Genomic DNA, 22,145 nt, shown 5'->3' with positions numbered 1-22,145 from the left:
GCATTCACAGGTGCGGCTTTGAGTGGAGCTTTTTGAAAAGGTGCTGGCAACACTGGCAGCGGGTGGAAGCAAAGGTTTCAGGTGTATGAAGGCATTTAGCACTGTTTTGCTCTATTTTTTATTTTTATCACATTTGTGTAGTTTAGACTTGTGACCTTCTCTTCTTTAAGTCCTTTCTCTTATCCTTGGCTGATGTAGACTTCACTCAGAAATCAAATAGAATGAAAATCCCATTTGCATGGTTCGCTAACTGAGAAGATCTATATGATTTTCTTGGGTGTTGTTGTTGGTCTCATAAATCATCCTATCTCCAAATTCTTTTAAAATATGTGTTTAACAAAACCTTCTAACCAACTAGAGTCCAGAAAGCTGTGTTATTGTTTTTTTTAGCAGTTTTGACAATCACCCCTTTGTGGTTGTATACCTCCACCCATCAGTAAAGTTGGAGAAGTTGGATCCTTTATTCAGATTTGGACAAATGTGAAATATTGCGACGATGGACGTAATCACTTGAAATGAAGGGAACTGGTCTTCTTTTTGGTTTATGAAGGCATTTCACCTCTTGTCCAAGAGGATTTTTTCAGCTCTGAAAACTAATGGGGAGTGCCAGATATTTAACCTGTAGTGGGGCTGTCCCCTTGGAAACAACCCCACCACATCCCAATAATAGTATGAGTAGTAGTTGGATGATACTAGGGTAGTATCATCCAACACCTTCATGACCCCAAATTAATCCAGGTGCCTTTATTTCAAGCCATTAAGACTACCATGAACTAGATGCCTAAGAACCTACGCAGACCTGTCACAATCAACCTACTTCTGTTTCTGAGTTTGGCATTGAATAATGATCAGGCATCATATCATCATTTTATCATAACAAGTATGGCCAAAATTTTGTTATATGGTCAGAGTGACCTTGACTTTTGCCCACCCTATTAAGACTACTTCATGTGAATGTTAAAAAACCACATTTAAAACGGCAATTCCCATAAGACATGGAACAGGGAATAAGAAAAGAAAGAAAGAAAGAAAGAGATGGAAAAGGGTTTTATTTGAACATGAGGACTTGTCGGCCAGAGATTGCTTTGTCTTGCATGACTGAACATGAGCCTCTGCCTCACACACGGTTTGTGTATGCCTGCGTGTGCCTTGAATTTAATGGCTGTAATGTGCAGGTGAGGCTGTGTGTACTGATACGTCGCATCTTTGCAATTTCAGTCTATGAGTTGTGTTTATGTGTTTGTTTGGGTGCTGGGGGTGGTGCGTGTATATGTTGTATGGGTATGTGTGAGTTTGCTCGGGGCATTGTGCCTCCAGTGAAGGGTGAAGTGGTCCATCAGCGCTTTCTCCGTGGTCTGTCAGTGCAGATGGAGAAGGCACACTAAGCCAGTGTTGCTGAACTGTAGCTTGTCTGACTACGCAGACGAAAAGATGAGAACAGCCTCTCTCACACTCACACACTGACAAACACACACACAGAGCTAACACTACATATATCAGCTTTTGCCTAATCTCCCTACATACCATCTCTAATCTGCAAAGGGCAGACTGCTACAGCATGTTTAAAGGATCATGCAGACAGCTGTCTCCATGTTTCCTGCTTCCCTATAGACCAATGCCTTGTGTTACTGTGACTCGTATTCCATATGTAAAATATGTTGCATGTCTTGTGGGATGATGTGTGTTCACACCTATGTTAAATGCCAAGAGCGTTATACCTCAGCCATAAATGTATCCAGATCCATCAGATTTCCATCAGATTTGACAATACATTTAAATATACCTTAGCGTACGCAGAACAAAATGACCATTTATAAATTCAAGAGGTCAGTTTTTGGGATGCCAAAATGGTTAGGATGGTCAATTCTCTAGAAATTCGAATCTGTCACGACCTGCGGGGTCGGCAAGGCACTGATCAGCAATCTCTCTCCCCCTCCCCTGTTTTGCCGGGGCGGAACTCATGGCGGGTTCACGCCCTCGGCCCACGCCCTCCCGGATCATGCACACCTGGGCCTCATCAGACCAGCTGGTATATCAGAAGGAGGAGATCAGCTGTTCAACGCTGGATTGTTGTGAAGACTCCTGTCAGTACACGTCGAGCCCTAGTTTCCCACACTTCCGCCTCAGAAAGTAACACTTGTCTCTCTGTTCTAGATTCCCCGGACCCGTCCCCGTGTTTCCCCGTGTGGAGCGTGTATGAGGTGGCTGGTCACTAGCGGAGAGAGGTTGGCGTGAGCGTGTGTGTGATCCCCTTGTTTTCCCTGGAGCCCTGGAACCCGTCCTCGCACATCTTGTATATAGCACTGTCCTCGCACTGCCTGTAAATACACTTGGTGAAGATATTTGTGAACAAACTGTCTCTGTTACAACACACTCCGGAGTCCTGCGAGTGGATCCTCAGAGCAACCCGTGACAGAATCTGCGTGAAAACTAGTGAATCACAGCTTCACCTCTCCGAGTGTAAAATGCATCTGCAGTTTTGAACTTCAATAAACATTATTTAGTTTCAGATATAAAAGGTCTACCCCTGTATTTTAGAGTAGAAAATATGCCTGCTTGGCATATTGGATTTCTGTTTTATAAAGATTTTGTGACTGTGCAGATGCTTGGTCAGTGTACTCTCCATCTTTCAATTTTTCTGCTCATATAATTCATTTTTTTCAACATTGCACCCAATTTCAATGCTTTCTAAAAAGATTCAGTGTACCTGGCTGACTCTTTAATTAACCCTGCTCCCTCTCTCGGAAGCTAGCGTCCTTAATCTATATCACATTCACTGAATTGAAAAGTTCAGCACTCTGCAGTATAACTCTGCTACCTACAGACGGCAAACTCCCTCTGGAGGACTTGACCACAGCAAAATTATTGTGCTGTTTCATCAAAGTTTAAAAAACTGTTATTAGGCTCACAGCAACAAGAGCAGGTCCAGTACTTGTATTTTATCACAGCTTCAAGGGAAAACAGAATAGAACAAACCGTGCTATCTGTAACTCTAAGAGTTATCATTGAACGCTATACAAAAATGAAACGTTATATTACAAGAGCCAAACAAGGCACAAACCAACTGCAATTTTCCTGGCCACAAAGGCACAAAAGCAATAGGTGGATAAGTACATGTAGCTATTCTTGGCATGTCTATGAAAACATGTTTGTTAAAACAGAAAGAAACACCAGAGATGTCCCTCTTTCAGCATGAAGAGAGCTGATACGAGTGAAAGAGCACCCAGTCACGGTTAACCTCATTTATACACAGCAATGCATAATTTAACTCAGTGTAACTAATTAGTGGACATAACAGGATAAATGGTTATGTCTTTTGTCTTTATGAATTCTTTTTTAAAGCACTGTTATATGTGAGCACCTTGGTCCTCATGATTTCCTTGATAGCAGAGTCAAACTCCACAGAGTTGTTGTAGTCCACTGTCATGACGTGAGGTCGGCCAATGTACTGCTCCGCGTACGGGTGCTGGGAGAATACCTATAGAAAACAAATGCAGTGTACACAGTGACAGCTCTATAAATAAATATTTTGAAAATAAATAACATCTCTCCACAAAGACAACACTTAGCTGCAGAAAAATCAGTTTGTCTTTATCAAATGAATACTGTCAATTATTATTTTGTACAAAGACACATAAAAATAGTTATACTGTGTCCATTAGTGTGGCAAAAATGCAGTCTGGATCGAATGTTTGAGCCACTGCTTTAATGAATCTGTTGGCAGCATGACTGATTGTGGGAAGATATACAAATTATGAACCTACCTCTCTAGATGTGGGCTTGCCTCGGAAAAACTCGTGATTTAGTGAGCTGTGGGGTGGGTTGAACTTGGGCTGGAGGAAAATGCAACCATTGGCTATAGCTTCAAGAGGGGCCGGGCCCTCGTATGGGAAACCAAAACCAATGAAGAGCTAGGAGAAAAAAAAAAGATAAATCAGGGATGTAATTTAGTGATTGTGTAATTTAAAAGCAGAAGAATTTAGTTTAGAAGTTAGAAAAGCAGAAGAAAAGTTTGTAAACACTCTGTCCATTAAACAGTGGTGACAATAACCACAAAGTTCATGCCTTGGCCTTCCGCAATAATTGCTGCAGCTCGTGCTGGGGCAGCAGGCCGTGGTTCTTCACAAAGGCTGGGACCTCTGGAGGTCTCTGGGTCTCATAGTAGACTGTGCCGTGGACTTCCATGTATTTATGGAGAATCTGGAGGAAACTCTCTTTACCCTGCTGGAAGAAGATGGTTTGGTGAGACCGATGAACTGCAATGACACATAGATGGGTCGTATAGAAGAAAGAGTGTGTAATAGGAAGAACACCATAAATAATTTTTTTTAAAAATGGTGACCTATCTTTTTTCTTATAATAATAAATATATAGTTAGAGTGTGGGACAGTCATATTAATTTTAGCTGAAGTTTGATATAATGAGGTCAAAATCCGTACTAGTAATCTTTCAAAGACAAAAAGCTCAGGCTTCAGACTTCTTTAAATGCTCCATTTCAGGCAGTTTTTTCTCTAATCTTGGCTCTGTATGATGTCGGTCAGTGCATCTGTTCCAAATAACTAAGGCGCACAGCTCTGGCTGTAAACACAGAAGCCCCAGAAGAAAGCTGGATTGAAGGAGGGACTGCAAAGGGAGCTAAAAAGGCTTTCAGGTACCAGTTTAGCTCACTGGTTGAGCAGGTGACCATATGCCACATAAGTGAAATGCAGCAGCCCGGGTTTCAGTCAAACCTACAGGCCTTTGGTTAGAGCCTTTCCCAGCTCTCAACATTTCTGTCAAATCTACAGTGCTTAACTATCCAATGAAAGCAAAAATGTCCCCCCCATCCCAAAAAGGCTTGTTTCACACAGTGGATAAAGTGGCTGCACCAAGGCCAAGAATCCAAGAGTACAAATATGAAGGTAGAAATGAGCATCATAGGTCCTCTTTAAAGAACTTGCTCCACTACAGTGTGCTGAATATTTTCACGTCTTCTAACTTATCTGTGTGAATCTGTGGAAGCTTATTCATATGTCATTTTATAAAGCATATGGAAATAGATTATGCTCACATTATTGGTTCTTCTAATCACTATCCGTGCTTTTCAGTCACCTGACCGACTCACTACCCTGGTGGGCAAAACATTATGGACAATAGTAGACAGTCTGCAGTACTGCAGGACAGTGTTGGAAAGTGTTGCTTTTTTTTCCACCTGTCTTGAGCCAAGACTACTTGGATCATCCATCAATGGAGGAAAAAGAAGATAGGAGGTAAAATTTGTGATCCATATTTTGCTCAGGCAGCTCGGTGACATCTACGTATATCTTGTACCGAATCCCTTACCTTACACTGATGCCAGGATGAACGCTTTAAGAGTACAAACAGCTACATGTATTTTCGATCTGGATGGGTGAATAATGCCACTGTGTGAAAGCTGAAGAACAAGAAATAGTTCATTGTTAAAGCAAAAGTAAGTGCTATATAGTGCGTTTTGGTGACTTTTACAGTGTAGGGCTAGAAAACTTCTGTCTGTCACACTAATATTGTATCATAAGTGTAAAGCTGTGCGAATATTTTTCCAATGTCAGGTAAATAATTTCTACAGTTTAAATGAGCCATCCGATAGCACAACAACTATGCAGCATTTTGGCTAAATTAAACTGAAAAACGTTCAAAGGATGGATGAAGGACAAAGACCACAGTACTGTTTTTGTTGCCAGGTGGGCGTGTCCCAGTAGCTCTTATGGGCTCTTTGATTTCCTACTTTTTCTACAGGGGTTAAAAGGTGCAGTCTAGTCCTTTTTTACTCAGTGAAACAAACACAGGGCCGTTAGTTTCATTTGGTTGAATTCTTACTTTCACCTATGAAAAATGCACCAATATACACACCGAATATTAACATGTAGAGGAAAATTGCCTTCTGTTTAACCAGGAATAATTTTTGAGTTCTGCACTCCACTCATCCTATTACCTGCTGTGAAGTTTTCTTCACCTTTAATTAATATCGACCTTGATGTGAGAAAGATGGTTGAATTTTGATGTGCAAAATAAAACAAAGAAAAAAAAGAAAAAAAAAAGAAAAGAAATGAACAATTCTTAATAAAAATAAAATAAAATGTCAGTAAACTCTGTGGAGAAACATCTGGCAGGCAGGTATTTATTTTGCTGCGCTGAGGCTTGGTTTTAAGCAGGATAAAGCATTGATTGTCCTTATTCACTTACTTACACTTACTTGTACATACTTCTCTCCTTTTTTAATCTAATAATAAATACATTACATGCTGAGGGTGAGACAGCCAGAAGGGCAGTCAAGGTTCAGCAGGACGACTGGGAGAAAAAACAGCTAGCATCAGTTAACAACCAAAATTTAATCATGTGAACGGTGCATAACCCCGACTAGAGTATTGACCGCCTGGCGTTAAGCAGCTTACGTTATCCCTCTGCTGTGGTCCCCCTCCCGCGCACACAGAGCCATAATTGGAGGCTGTAGTAATCGATAGCTTCCTCTGTGAGGATTTTCCCAGCCAATTAGGAGATTAGCTCAAGCGCTAAGTGCAGCAGACAACGACAATGAATTAGCAAGAGAAACACAGCTGTGAAAGAGTGCAGATTCCATAACCTGCACTCTCGCTTTGTGACTATATATGTACAAGCTAACCGTCTCAGCAGGGAATGTATTAGGAATGCTAATAAATATCTGTTGTGCTGGTTTTTTTGTCCCTTAGCTAATTTGGGTTTATAAAGATTTTAAAAAAAGAAGTTTGTGTGTATATATAATGTTGATTTCTGTGTGCACAGCATGACAGAAAGACATATGTTTTTTGTTTATAGTACTTTCATACGCATTTTTTTTTTCATATACAGCACCATGTATTTAAACAGTTAGCTGTATGCTGATGGAATTGTAAAGTCAGTATTTTATTATTCATCTCTTTTGGTTCCTTAACTTAAGTATTTCCATAGTATCTTCAATCTCTTCATGTAAAACTAAACCAAATTTTTAGAACTATTTAATGTTATCTTACATAACCTTAACTGTAGTTTCCAAACTCCATGACAACTATACAGGGGGTGAATTTTCAAACTCATTAGCTTTAATTGTATTGAGGTTTAAAGTTGCAGCAAGACTGTTTTGCCTTGTTCAGCATTCTGTTGTTCTCCACGGGGTGGGGAGCTGCGCCGTACAAGTACAATATGTTTTAAACCAATTTTTCGAGAGCCAAGATTAGCATCCCCTTCCTCTCCAGTACCACAGTGAATAATGGATGCACCAAGCTAACCAGCAGAGAAATGATATGCAGCAGCATGACCGGTCAGGAGTTGCACCTGTCTCTCATGTTGTATGCATCTTAACAAAGTTTGTCTATTCCTAGACATGGAAACGATGCAACATTACTCTCCCTTTTTTTTTTTTACTCTCCTGCACAAGTGTAGGATGTGAGATGAATATAAATTGGTAAAAGTAACACGTTCTTACCTGAAGCTAATGAACACCCATCCGGTGACAAGGTCCCCCACAAGGGAAAAAAAGAGTGACACAAAGACGAAGAGAGTAAAGTAAATTGAGGCAGAATTGTAGCCAAACAAGGCTGCAATAATTGGTAGAAACAGCTATGTGTTACATTTACTTCCTTCCTCATCAAACTGTTGCAGACTGTGCATTCATAACTGCCTTTAAGCCCATCTCTCTCACAGCCAACAACCATAAACTAATCTGGGGACTTGTGTGGGCAGACAGTAGAAAGAAATGGCAGCAAACAATGTTTTAAAAATCCTTTTAAAAATGCAGATAACTTTTTCTCAGCTACATTGAGCATTTGAACAAGCAGACAGTTTTGGAGAGGAAAATTGCCTGTAAATTGAAGCTATACAGTTGTGTATAAAGAGCCCTATGAAGCAAACTAATGATGCAAGCAGCTTGGTGCCTTTCTTCTGTTAACATTTCAGTCGATGGTTTAGAGTACTTGGTTTAAAGATTGTGTCTGCATACATGCAGGCTGAAAGACAACTGGGCTGTAGTGACAATCTTTCTGCATATACAATGCAACTATTGTGCACTGCAGTATCTCTGGCAGCCTCACATTTTGTTTCTGCAATGTGAGTATGACCCCAAAATACACAACTACAACCATGAAGAACAAGCTTGAGTGGCTAACAGAAGTCTCCAACAGATGTTATGCATCCTTTGAGCAATGATGTAAAAAACTAACTAACTAAAGCACGCAGTCTGAGACTGCGAAGAGACATACAATCAATGGAGGAAGCCTTACTCCACAAAAACAGTTCTCCAAGATGCTGAGAACAACCCATCTGCTATAAAAGTACCATGAAAAATTTGTAGAAACAACACCTACTGTATAAGAGAAGTAGTGCTGTAAAGCTAAAGGTTACTTACACCTGATTTCATTTGGTTTTTTTCTCTTTAGTGCACAATGTATGGAGTTAATCTATAAAAAATGAATGATCCTCATTTTACTCTTAGTGTATACAATATGAGATGTTTATGAGCTTATTAAGTGTATTGTACAGGTGTAAACATGTATGTATGTACCTACGAGAATATGCTTGGATACATTATATCTACTGATAATTCTAACAGTATTACATGTTATTTTATTATTATAAAAACTAGGCCTCCAAATAATTACTCGTCTTCTTCCATGGAGTCATTAGCGGTTACCACTACACACAGAATTCACTAAAACAGAGTTACACTGACTGACTGCCATCTGTGTGGGTAAATTGTTGTCTGTACCTTCCACATGCTGGCTTCTTTCCCATACACTACAGCCATGTTGTTGACTTTGTTCTGTTGGATGCTCCTCTTCTCCGTCTCATTCAGCTCCTCCGAAACAAAGCCCATGAATGAGTTGTCTGGTGTGTGAGCTGAATGTATTTGTGTGTGTGAGTATGTGTGAGCAGCACAGAAAGGTAGGATATTAGTAGATGGAGAGAAAACAAAAGACAAAGAGAAAAAGAGAGATAGGAAGAAAGTTAGTGAGTAAGTAAGTGAACGAGACAGGAAAAAGTACTTTTGAAGGGTTTAGTCAGCATGTGTATGGACTCTCTAAGCATTATTAATAGCGATTGTCATAAAGCCAGCTGCTGTTAATGGTAATTGTCTGAGCTGTTTAGTATGGGAATATATGTAATATCTTTTAAGTACTCGCTGTGAGTTCAGGTATTTCTGATGATCACAACCACCCACGTTCAATCCACGGTTCCAAAGCTACGAGCTCTTATAAAATCATTTTTTTTAGCACAGCACATTTTTATGCACTGAAGAACTTTAATAATTGGCCAGTAATGCTGCTCTCTCACAAGCGTTGCTAGAGGTTGAATCTGTCATTATAGCTTTGGACAGTGTGAAACGTGGCCGTCCACAGTGGCCCACATATTGATGATATAATGACAATGATCTTACAGCCGAGTGCCAGCTGTAGCTAAACAGGTACGACACTGCAGAGAGTTGAACTGTGGAAGCAGAACAGAGCTGATTCTCAGTGTTTCAGTCAGAAAGTGACGAGACAGGCGGCAAGGAGAGCTTTGAAAAAGCAGATCAGACATATTGTGTAGCATATAAGAGAACCGGAAAAACTGGAGATAACGCTCCGAAACAACTTGAAGGGATGCTAGAAGCTGCTGTTGCTGAAAATAGCCGTGTTAAACACACTGCTCCAAAGTAAAATGAACGAGCAGTCAGACCTGTCAGAAAAGTGAAAACACTGAAATGGAGTCATTTTATTATATTTAGAATGAATGTCAACTAATGACAGGCCTTTGAATGTGTGTCTGTGCATGTATGCATGCAAGCTGGAGGTACAAAAACACCAATTCTCAAGCTGATGGTGTATTCTACATATGATATAAAAGTTAACAATAATAATAACAATAATAATAATAATAATAATATAGTACATACGGAACATAGTCATGTACTGCCTTGCATTGAGGTTCCAGTAGCCCCAGTTGGTCCGGTAGCCATGCAGAGTTGCATACTCCTCGTGATTATAAGCAGGCTCCGTGCCAAAGGTGTCAATCACTCGAATATGACACCTGCAAAGAAAATGACAGACTCAGTTCATGTGTAATCCTGTACTACATTATTAAAAAAAAACCCACAAAAAATAATTAAAATGTCAGTATATTTTACTTCAAATGGTCCATGAGTTGTTGGCGGCTGTTAAAATGTGCCTCTTTGTCATTTCAAGTCAGTAAATTTCTGAATTTGCTTTAACCATTATTTAATTTGTAACATAACGTTTTCTAATGTGAAGCAGGATAGCAGGAGGATTTCTTGTCTGATCTTGGTGACGTCTAATAAGAGTGCGCTCTGGATCATTTGTAGTATCCAAACTGAAGTTTGTTGGTGAATACGTCACAAGTCATTCTGGTTTTCCATCTTTGACAAAAGTCTTACTGGCACTAGCTGACAGCCATAGATGAGCAATCAAAAGTTTACACACGAAATCACCTGGATTGCCTAGCTAAAGCTACTTTCGGCTGCACGCTTGCCACAAGGGGTCAGCAGAGCATGTTTGATTTAGTAGTTTTTACACCAGATGCCCTTTGTGATGCAACCCAAAAGGGGATTTGCATCTCCAGCTGGAATCAAACCAGCAAGTCACTTCACTTCACTTTCACTTGCCAAGTAAATGTGGTAACAGTTACACCACTGGAGGCACTAATTGCAGCGTCTAACTAAAAAAATACAAAATGTATTAACCCAATTCTAAAGGGTTCTATAAACCATACTTCATGTTCAATACATGTACAATTATATATTTAAATGCATTTGTGCAGCAGGTCATTCAGGTGGAATGCCACATTAGAGTACAAAGCCATCAGGTTTCTCAAAAGTGAAAGGAGAAAAACAAGAAGCTGCCACTGGAGAAGCAGATAAATAACCAAAATAACATAAGCAACCAGCAGTGTGGCAAGTTTGACATAAAAATGACAAAAAAACAATTTTTAGAGGTCGGAGGTGCGATGAGCTGCTGATAGAGTTTCCAGGTGGATGCTTCGTGGCAAAGCAGTGAAGCATAACTGAGGTTCATAACAGAATCATTCACCGCAGACGCAGAGCTCACTGTGCCCTTGTTTGTGACTGTGTTAAATCTGGCCAGTATGTGGACTCAGGGGGGATTAGAGAGAGCTAAAGGAGCAGAGTCCACTTCCTCAGCTCTGAGTCTTTCCTGGCAGATAACCGCGTGTCTGAGTGTGTAAAAGAGACAGATATGGGGTAATAAAAACATTCTGCATCTGGAGAGCAATTAGAAGGCAAATATTACATCAGTTAAAAAAAAAAAAAAAAAAAGCTAAACTATTTCCAGACACGTGACTCTTCTTGTAGCCGTACACATGTAATGATTTTCAGATGCCAGCATTTGTGCATTACGATTTTATTTCAGCTTTTGTTCAGCTTTATGATCTTATTTGCTTTTCAGAAACTGCAACAAGTTTGTGTTTGCAGTAAAACCCAGCCTGCCAGCTCCTTTCATTTGGCCATTGCCTTTCACATCTTAGCAGCCCCTTGACAGGCAGATGCTCTCCGACGCAGCAGTGAAGCAAACCATTCACGTTTTATGTTAGAGGTTAGGTTTTTTTTTTCCACTTAAGCTGTTTACAGTGCAGAAATTGGTTTCTCTGGCTCTCCCATGATGGGTATGTGTTGAACATTGGTGTAAATAGTGTGTTAAAAAACCACTTATTTGCTGTCTGGAAAGCCTTCACCATAGCCTGATAGCTTTTGAACACCAACTGGATAAAATCTCACGTTTTCTACATTCGTTTAGATTATTGCCTCATTTTGCAAGAAATTCAGCTATTGTTAACAAATTTTTTGTGCAATGCACTTACATAAATGTGTTAAACAAATAAGTTAGAAATGCAGGCTTTAAAGCTTAGAATCTGACTTCCTGCAACTGTGTTTTGGTAGAATACCTAGATGTCTCTTTCGCTTTTTTCTTTCCTTTTTTTTTGCATTTACACAATTTTTGAAGCTTCAGTATTGACAGCATGAAAAATATTCCCCTCTGGGCATTTTATTCTTTTTACAGACAAGGTGACACCCCAATCGTGTTTGACAATTCTCAGATATTTCTGCCAGCTCCTGCAGCATCCAAGAGGCCAACCAATAAAGTGACAAAGTAACCTGGAGAGTAACGTATCAGCGAGAAAACAAATAAATAAACAAGAAACGACAAGCACGTTGTTCATTCAAAGTTCTGAGGATGAAATTTTGCAGAAACTGTTGTGCTTCTATTTGTAAGTATATCCGAAAGCTGATAATGAATTATTAATAACGAATGTTACTTTCACTCGTCTCTACCCAGTCTTCTTGCATCCCTCACTCCAACCTGTGGCATCACATATCGACCACTCTGAAATGGTGAAAATGTTTCTGCCACCAGATAAGAGGTCCCAAAGGGAGGGGAAAAAGTGGAAGAAGAGGGGATAAGCGTAGGAGTAGCTGAGCTGAATATCTATTGGGAGATCAGAGCACCGGGCTAATCTGGGTTAAACGGTTGCTCAGCGAGACTCGCCAGTCATCTGGGGTGAGGCGAATATGGCAGCATGGTTCACTGTCACCTGCAGTCTTGTGATGTAAATGTGATGTGGGATTATAAGAAACTGGGCATCAGTGGACAACACCACCAACATTTAATAATGAATAGTGCAAGCATTAATTCAAGAGCAACACGTTCTACTGAGTGACTCATTTTTATGTTTGAAATATGGATATACTCAAACCCATAATAATCTGAATTAAATCACCAGACTAATGCGAAACAATAGTAATTAGGAAAACAACATATTCTCCGAGTTGCTCCGAAAATATGTTGCTGTGTCGCAGATGTAATGAGCTACCTCAAGATGCTCTGTCTTTTTTTTTTTAATTTTTTAAAATAAAACGATGACTACATCTGTGCTTTGTTTGTGTAATCACAGTGCCATTTTCCCTGCTAAAGCTTAGACCTCACATGCTGCTCACCACATGCCTCCTGCTCATGCAAGGTGTAATAGTGAAAAAGCATCAGACTGCAACGGGGGCTCTCCACAGCTCTGTGAATGCAACTAGTTGTTAGAAGTCAGCTGTTACCCAAGATGAACTACTCATTGCAAAGTACCTAAGAAACCGTTTCTGTGTCCTGTGTAACCCTGCGATAATCATTCTCCTTCTTGTGTTCGGTTGCACTTCTTAGGTTAAGATTGGGCTCAGTTACACTCGTCCACAGATTTTTCAAACAGAGAAGGAGAGATTTGTTACCCAGCTGGCGACCAGCACACAGTTGGTCACTCACTGACCAACCTCAGTACACCAACAATCAACAGTGAGAAATACAAACTACAAAATATTGCTTAAATGCATCTCTCTAAAACCAGTGAACTGCAGAGTTATTCACTAATTCCACCCATTTACCGCAATCAACCCAGAAGCCTCTGCCCACTTTCTCCATCCCAGTCGTTTCCTTTGTTTGTTGAGCTGTCGAGATAAAATCTTAATAAAACAGAATGACGTGTCTAAAACACAACTTATTGATTTTAGATATAATTGCTATGTTTTTTTCTTGTTCTGATTACAACAATTCTGAAATTTGATGAAATCTTTGAACAGTCATTTACTTGGTTAATCTACTACACTTTTCAGACAAAAAATCACAACTGTTGACTTCATCTACAGTATTATGTATGTATGCATTCGGCACAAATACTGCCCACCCCTATTATAACTGAAACTACAGCACTGACAGTTGCCCATCACTGCCTTTTAAGGAGATTTGTATAAATGAATAGTGATAGAAATTTTCTTGCACCTCAGCAAAGATAGTAATCCTACTGATTATGTGCTACCTAATTGCTCTTTCTGCCTGTATTAGCATTTACAAAAGGGCTCTCTAAAAAGTGCAGGGATTTTAGCAATACCTCCTCATCGACATGCTAACTGCACTGTATAACACGCACACGCACACATACTGGTGGTTTCCTTCAGTTTTAGCAACAATACTTTGTTATTTGTGTTTTGTTGCAGGCCTCGCCCTTGATATCTGCTCCGATCTTGCTCCGTCAAAGCAGTGAATTCATCATGCAGAGGAAATCAATGATGCTGGTCCTATTATCAGATGAGATGGTTTGGATATTACCTTTATCAACTTTCACCATCTTTAACGGCACATGTGCACTGATATACCCTCGAATGTGCGCGAGTTCGCACACAGGAGTACGCGTGACTCCAAACAGCACGCCAGACTGGACAGCACCGTCTTGTTCGGGCATAATTAATGACTGTGGATGTTGGTGGGAACATATAACAAAAGTAATTAAAGGGAGTTGAAGGGTCCCAAAGCACAGAGCACTTGATTAATGATTCCTTTCAGTGCAAGAGACTCAACTAGACCAGACAAGGTGAGAGAGATAGAACGAGATAGAGAGTGGGAGAGAGCGAGAGCGGGGCGGAGAGATCAGGACGGAGTTAGGAAAGGGGGTGGGAGGTAGGTGTTATTGACCTATCCTGCACCTCTGGGGACTGCTGGGTTAATATTAAGCATGAAGCACTGATCCACTAAGCTCAGCTCTCTGGCTTTACAGCAGTATTAATTAATGGCATATGCTAGATATCATTTACCTGAATGCAAATGTGATTGCATTCTTGGGAGCTGTGTGTTAATATGGATCCACGTGGGACTTAATATCCTCTGTTCACTCCTCTTCATACATTTTAAATCACTAAAGTGTATCCTTTCGTGAAAGTGAAGATAGACGTTCCTGCTTCTGTGCCTGTATTGCTGGAACATTCGGATAATTCTTTCACCGCAGCCTCCTGGGCACACAAAAGACTGTCTCCTACAAACACTAAAAGCCACATCCTGTTAGTGGAGGCAGAAATCAAGACTCCACACAGTAATGACGAAGTGAAGAACTGCTGACCTCAGCAAGCAATTAGGTGCTGACTGTCTGTCGGGTGGAAATGCGGGGTTTTGTGTGTACGAGACAACTCACGAGAAGGGAGACAAATGGTGAGAGAGCGGGAGAGACGAAAAAAGGTTGTGTGCAGGGAAAATGGCTCCCCGGCCCACCACTAATCCATTTCTCTCACCCATAATTGGATTTTAAAATTACATGGAGCGGCCCTTTATATGTGGTGCCAGGTTGACTGCAGGTAACTTCTACTCCTCCGTTTTGTGGTATCTTTCTCTCTCCGTTCCGTGCTCCATCTGCGCACCATCGCTGTTTTATCTCGTCCTTACTCTCGTCTCCTACTGTTTCACTTTCAGTTGGCCTCCTACTCACACATGTCCTCTCCATCTTTTATCTTTCTTTGCTGCTTCTTTATGCTGGAAGCCAAAACAAGGAAAGCAAAATGTCAACTGCCGTTATCACATGCAGGGGTCAGACAAATGCCAGTTTAGTGGACCAGAAAAAATGATAGTGGGACAGAGGGTAGTGACTGCAAGCTGTTTTTAAGGAGCTGGAGAGGACAAGGCAAAAGTTAGACTTTCAGTCTTGCTTGTTTCTGAGGCAACAACATGAAAGTCCTCTGAAGATAATGTGGCTTCATATTGCTGTGCTCTGCAGGAATGTGTAGCTAAGTTTCTTTTCTTCTTCTTCTTTTGTTTTTTTTTTCAAATGCACTGTGGTACTTTAAATTCCTGTTTTGGGTATTTCTTTATGTTTTGTTGCCACGGTCTCATAACTGTCATGGCCTAGTTTTCCAAGTTGTTGAATGTTTGTAACAATGCCAAAAGCCATTAGCACAATTCTTTAACAGCTCAAAAATAACCCCTCTTCCTCTCTCTTCTTCTTTTCATGTTTAATCACCTCTTAACCACTCAGCGAGTCTCTGAGTGCATTCAAACAGTAATAATAAGCTGCTGAAACAGGCTTTGACTGGAAATCGGTGCTCGGATGAACAGATTTTTATGTTTCTGTGGGGTAATTAGTACACGTATGCCAATGACAAGCTTTCAATTTTACATGCACCTCTACTACTGTACTACATGTGCTTTTCATTATTGCTGATGTGCAGGGTAATGGAGCATGACAGGTGATGCTGGTGCCGGCTTGTGAGTATGCATGTTGTGCATTCGACTGCACAGCAACATACAAACTCTAATGTGTTTGACATTTTGTGCACTTTGAGCCTGTTCTACCTGGAAGGGGATGCGTGATTACAGGGACAGCAAGCGTGTTTTAAGTGTGTATGTGGGTGTTAGTGTGCATCCCTGTGTATCTGCAACTGTGTGATTTTAACAGGCCAAATGACTTACAGTAAGACATGTATACCTTATTACCAGCAATGATTAATCTATAAACACAGCCATTAAACTCACAGACAGGCACGCACACACTCCACTACACACAGATAAAGCAACACATATATAAAACAACGAAAAGCGAAGATACTCAATCTCAAAGGCACAACGCACACACACACACAACAATGCAGATCGACTAACTTGTGTTTCTTGAGTGAGAGCCCCATGTGTTGCTTCATCTGCTGCAGGCCATGGTAGTCTGTGTAGATGAGGTCAAAGGGCAATGGACCAGTGAGTGGGCAACTGCCTCTGCCTGGGGGCACGCCGAGGAACCTGCAACACAAACACAAAATACTCACTTTATACAAGCAGAAAAAATGACAGACAGCCAAGACATGAGATTTACACTAAAAAACTTCCCCAAGAGCGCAGGGGTTGAACTTAAGCTTGGATTCATGCATTCATTATTAACTCACACAAAACCATTTCACTTTGCTTTTGTTATACAATAAAAAGTGTAAGGCGAAGATAGTTTTAAAATGGACAAAAGCTGGGTGACTACAATGATGACTGCAGAACCATGTCTATGCTTGTCCGGGAAAGACATTCTCTTATCAGAGTTCACAATCTAATTCCCCGGAGTAACGCAAAAACAAATCTTCGATGAAAGCTGAATTTAAAGGTGTGTTTATTGATCAGATAGTACATTACAGGTGATGCTGGGTTCAATCAAAATTATGCAAGTGGGCACTGGGATGTTTTTTGTTTTTTTGGCAAAGCATAATTCAAAACAAATAGGATGAAAAGCTGAATCTGTAATGACCTGGCTGAACTGTCCACAGAAGCACCATCAGCAATAACAACAGATGGTCAATGGTGATGATGTGTTGAGATTGTGTTGAGAATGCCAGGTTATGCTATACAATAAGCACTTATGTGTGCATGAACAATGATTGCTGTGGTGAAATCCAAACGTCAGCATGTCTGTCTGTTGATACATACACTCCTACTAGTTCCAAAAAGTCTATTTCAATTACAAGACGACCTTCAAGGCACAAGCACAGGCACACGCAAGAGCACACACAGCACAAACCAAAAGAGAAAAGATGTTTTTTTTGCTGTTCACTGTAGTGTGACTTGTTTTCCATCCTTGTTTTCCATCCTTGTTTGACTCTGTTTCAACTCAACTTAGAACCTCTCTGCTACTGTGCCAACAGACCTACTATTGGATATTTGACCTGTGAATGGTCTGCTTGCTCTAACTTAGGTCTTACTTCTGTGACAGATGAGGCCGAAGGCTAATGGAGGCTGTAATACAATTTGTACCCCCAGTGAATTTCATCTTGCTGTGCTAGTTTTACATCGGAGTCTCTCTGGCTACAGTACTTATCCAAAGGGTAATTTTATACTGTTGCAAAGCATGGCTTTCAGGAGCTTTGCTGGCAGCTGCTAACTAAAATCAGAGGAGGGTGAAAACATACAGATAAAGAAGCTTGATGCAGTGACTGAATTAAAAGACAGTAAAGCAGAGAATGCAGCATGTGGCTGTTTCATACAGTATTGGAAAGGGTTGGAAGTGTTTAGTCTTTCATTTTGCAAATGAGAATCACATTATTCATCCATCCATTGATTCATCCACTGCTTACTGGGGTCTGATTCACAGGGGCAGCAGTCTAAGTGGGGCTTGGGGGACTTACAGAAGGATAGAGGTGGGGTAGGGAGATATTTAAAAGTCAAATAATGTCGAAAAGAAGTTCATATAAAAAAAAGAGAAATATTTAAATTCTTGTAACTGAAATTCAGTTTCTTTTAGAAGAATAGACCTCACCACTGAAAAGTGATGGTAATAACACCATAATAACCACAACGTAACAATATATGGCGACTTCCTTACAAAGCCACCGTGTTCTGGGTTCCATCATATGTTCAGCAATTGTATTACTCATGCACATGAGCAATACAACTGGGGTGCCTGGCACTTATCAATCCCAAAATATTTATCAATAAAGAGCAAACCTCTTTCCAAAGGATATCCTAAAACGTCAATGGGCTTTTTATTCACATTTCCAATATGTGAATAAAGAGCCAATAAGCCTGTTCATCTGTTAATCGGGCACAGAGATAAAAGCTGAAGTGGCACCATTCTGCAGTATTTTGATCTAGGAAATCATAATTTTCAGGTATTCTGCGCCAGAACACCACCTGAATGTAACCATAATCAACGCCATAAACTGTATGGTGCAACTCAATATCACTCAAGTACATGTGAATGTACTGCTTTTTTATGGAGCAACAGTGTTTAATACAGAGAACGTGAGGCTTGTGACAAAAATATTCAGGGGTGAAATAGCAATACACGTTGGGCCATTAGTTCAGTAAACTAAAATACCACAGCGCGTTGTTGTATGTGTAGTTGTTCTAAACTAAATGCTGTGCATTGTAGTTTAGTGTTGAATTTTTTCAAATTTAATACTAAACCACAATGCATCATTCAGATTCTTATAACTGTGGTGATTCTTCCTCAGGCTGAGATTGAGGAGATGTATTCATGATGTAAAGTGCTCACACAGGGATCACAACTCCTGCTCCTTTACACGTACACTACTCAGAGGTCAAGCATATGCATTGTCTGGACCTTCACACACATCAGGATGCCCAAAGGGAATTCAGTTATTAAAGACACATTTTTTTTAAAAGAAAGACCAGCAAGTTACTGCAAATGTAATTAAACAACTAGTCCAACTATTCGTACTTAACTTCTCTCTTACACTGGACTATAGTGTTAAAGCTGTAAAATTGCATGCACACACATGGGAGCCTCCACACACACAGCCGCACACATAGAGGATGGCAGCGATCCCAGACACTATTCCAGTGCCATACAGGGCTTCACTGGAGTCCAATTACCCAGGGTCCTCTTGTCTCCTGGCTGGCATCAAGTCAACAAGCTCTTTGAATGAAGATATATACACACACACACACACATGCGCACACACACATGCACTGAAATGACTGCGAGAGGATATTTAACTAAGAACGTTTCCATAGTAATATCTGTTTGTGACTCTGTACAGTTTTTTTATATTAATAAAATAAAATAAAGGCATCCTAATGAAAAATTGTCTGGCATCGTCAAAGCAATTGAAAAAATGGAAATACATCTGCACTGAAGGGATTCTTACGTCAGGGGAGCTCAGAGGGTCTATCGTCTCCTGTGAAGATCTACCTGTGATGAAGCTTTTTTTATACCTCCAAATAAAACGTTTTCATCAAAGCTGAGTGACTCTGGCAAGTTACTGTTGACACTTATTATGCACTGGTCTATACTTTCTTTTTTCTAAAACTGTGATGTTCAAAGTAATGGCAGAACATTATAACTGAAAACAATCTCCTCCTGAATACGCTCATGAATGTTTACTGTAAATTAAATTGTAAGTACACAACCTTATATTTCTGTACACATGTTTTAGCAATTTTTATGCTTGTGTGTGTGTATTACTAGTTATGTTTTCCTGTGTATGGGGTTATATACTGTAGTTACTTCATTCAGTACCAAACGCCTGTATTGATTTCCTAAGGAGCATTTTGGTAGGGTGTTATTAGAGCACAAAAAGCACACAATGAGCAATAACACACAGTGTATTGCTTGTGAAGAGCTGAAATCTTTGCCCATAGGTCTATTACTGCATTCTGTACTGTATGTGTTTGTGTGTCTTTGTAAGGAGATGCAGTCTGCCAATCCTACTCAATGGTTTGTGGTAACTGCAGAAACTGCCACAAAGCTTATTGTCTGTCTTTCTGTTCAGTTCTGTGAACAGCATGTGTAAGTGCGTGTCGGTACTGAACGCTGAGCTATAGTCAGGTTTCGATCCCAGTGTAGTGTTGCAAAAGAAGGCTGTAAGATGATGCGACAAGATGACAATAATTAAAAAGTCAGGCAGTCAAATGTTTAATTCTTCATGGAGCTGCAATGAACACAAGGTAGAAAAAACTGAAATATTTTTCATTCGATAATCTACGTTGATTTGTACAGAGCCCCTCTGATGACATGGTCCAAAAAATAAATAAATTGTGGCCACAAAATACTACTTCGTGGGCACGAAATGGGTATAACGTGTGCACTAAATACTTATTTGTGGCCACAAAATACTACTTCGAGGGCATGAAATAGGTATAAGGTACGCACGAAATGCTAATTTGTGGGCACGAAACACTTGACCGATAACCGTGATCCTTCCCAGGCCCTTGCAGTTGGTTGACAATAAAATCTATCCCGGCGTCCAGGTCGTACTTACGTCTGTAAAGCAACTGGGCTCCCAATATCCTGTTTAAATGTCTCTCCATAATAATGGTTCCTTTCAGTGCCAGGCTTTTCAAAATGCATCTGTAGCTCATTCCCAGCCTAAAATTGTCAGGGATCTGGGTCTGAGGGACCTAGACCTATTATTGTGTATTGTTTACTTCACTGTAAATAAACGCACTGCATTAATCGCACAGAGTTCCGCATGTTGTATAGGTTTAGCCTACTCTTATGCTTATGTCTCTACACAGCTGTCCAATGTATCAATATGATGTGCGCACGTCATCTATTTCGTTGCCACAAATGCGTAATTCGTTGCCACGTTATACCCAATTCGTGCCCACAAATGAGCATTTCGTGCCCACAAATAAGTATTTCGTGGGCACGTTATACTATTTCGAGGGCAGGAAGTAGCATTTTGTCGCCACAATTTATTTATTTTTTGGAGGATGTCATCAGAGGGACTCCGTAGATTTGTCTTATAGTTCAAATTAAAAAAATCTTGGTGTTATATTTTTGCAGACCCATTTGTTTTTTCCTCCCATGATCTTTAATTTCTTGCACAGATTGAAAGCTTCAGTGCAAGTTTAAAGAAGATACACGTTTAATTGATATATCTGATTCGACTGAACATTGCTGCATTTTCCTTTAATTCATACACCAACTTTTCCACCTCAGCCAAGCATAAAAATATGTTTGCAATATTTAATTTAATTTGTCTTATTAAAACCACACAAAGGTGTTTGATAAAACTCATTTCATGAGGCAAAGATTCATCTCAGTTTGCAAACGGATGTGTGCCTGATTGGATGCATGTACACAGTTTGTAGAAATGCATTTGTCTATGATTTCAGTGACATTTAATTTTTGTGTCTGTGTATCTGTGTGTTTCTGTGTATCTGTATGAATGACACAGAAGTTCAAGGGCATCCCAGTCAGTGCTGACAGCTGATGTCATCTACACTGTCCTGGCTGACAAAGGGTTGGAGAGGGTCAGCAGCGAGATGGGAATGTTAGCAGCTCAAACTGCGAAAAACACTACACACTGTGCATGTGCGTGTGTTTACCATCAAGAAAAAGAAAAAAAGGAAAGAAAAACCGACTGATGGTTGTATTGTTTGGCATTTTGTCCAAATGTACAATGGCTAGTCCACAGTGTACTGCTAAATGCAGGCTATTACCATAAGGCTCAAAGTTATATGTTATACATTTTCTTTAGTTTCTTACGTGAAATCTGCTCTGGCAGCTGTAAGAGACCCTTGTGTCAAAGCCGTTTATCATGATTAAGCTGTGATCTGTGCACACAACTCAAATGAAAACTCATACGGTGAACTGCTCACACATTTATAACTGTGACTGACTATAAACAATTTCAGAGGTGGGCCATGAAAAAATAAAGAGGTGGGAAAAATTTCCTAAGTGTCACAAAAATGTTGCCATGGTGTTGCATAACGAAACATCAAAAAGTTTCATCCTTAAAAGTCTTGGAGTGGAATTTGGTTAAGTTTATCACCGTGACATGATGACAAAATTGTGCAACACCAGCTTGATCCTCTTATGCGTGGACCCTGGAGGCAGCTGCGAGCGGTGTAATGCTCCCATTTTAGGAA

General features: G+C 40.2%; 1 protein-coding gene across 1 annotated transcript in view; it reads right to left on the bottom strand.

Annotated features, from left to right (window-relative positions):
* The window catches only part of LOC146708029 (alpha-1,6-mannosylglycoprotein 6-beta-N-acetylglucosaminyltransferase B-like), a 113,408-nt gene that overhangs the window by 5,896 nt on the left and 85,367 nt on the right, over window positions 1-22,145 (bottom strand). The window contains exons 9-15 of the mRNA XM_085459720.1: window positions 16,437-16,568; window positions 9,902-10,035; window positions 8,735-8,865; window positions 7,457-7,462; window positions 4,066-4,224; window positions 3,765-3,911; window positions 3,362-3,478 (exon numbers count right to left, since the gene is read on the bottom strand). Of these exons, the coding sequence (XP_085315846.1) occupies window positions 3,362-3,478; window positions 3,765-3,911; window positions 4,066-4,224; window positions 7,457-7,462; window positions 8,735-8,865; window positions 9,902-10,035; window positions 16,437-16,568 (826 nt within the window). The remainder of the gene's footprint in view (window positions 1-3,361; window positions 3,479-3,764; window positions 3,912-4,065; window positions 4,225-7,456; window positions 7,463-8,734; window positions 8,866-9,901; window positions 10,036-16,436; window positions 16,569-22,145) is intronic.

The sequence above is a fragment of the Copadichromis virginalis genome, linkage group LG6 (assembly GCF_057382275.1).
Source record: "Copadichromis virginalis isolate Kocher_CV1m ecotype Utaka linkage group LG6, C_Virginalis_male_GT1.1, whole genome shotgun sequence".
Classification (NCBI taxonomy): Eukaryota; Metazoa; Chordata; class Actinopteri; order Cichliformes; family Cichlidae; genus Copadichromis; species Copadichromis virginalis.
Note: the sequence above shows the minus strand (reverse complement) of the source record. Positions and strands in the feature narration are given on the sequence as shown.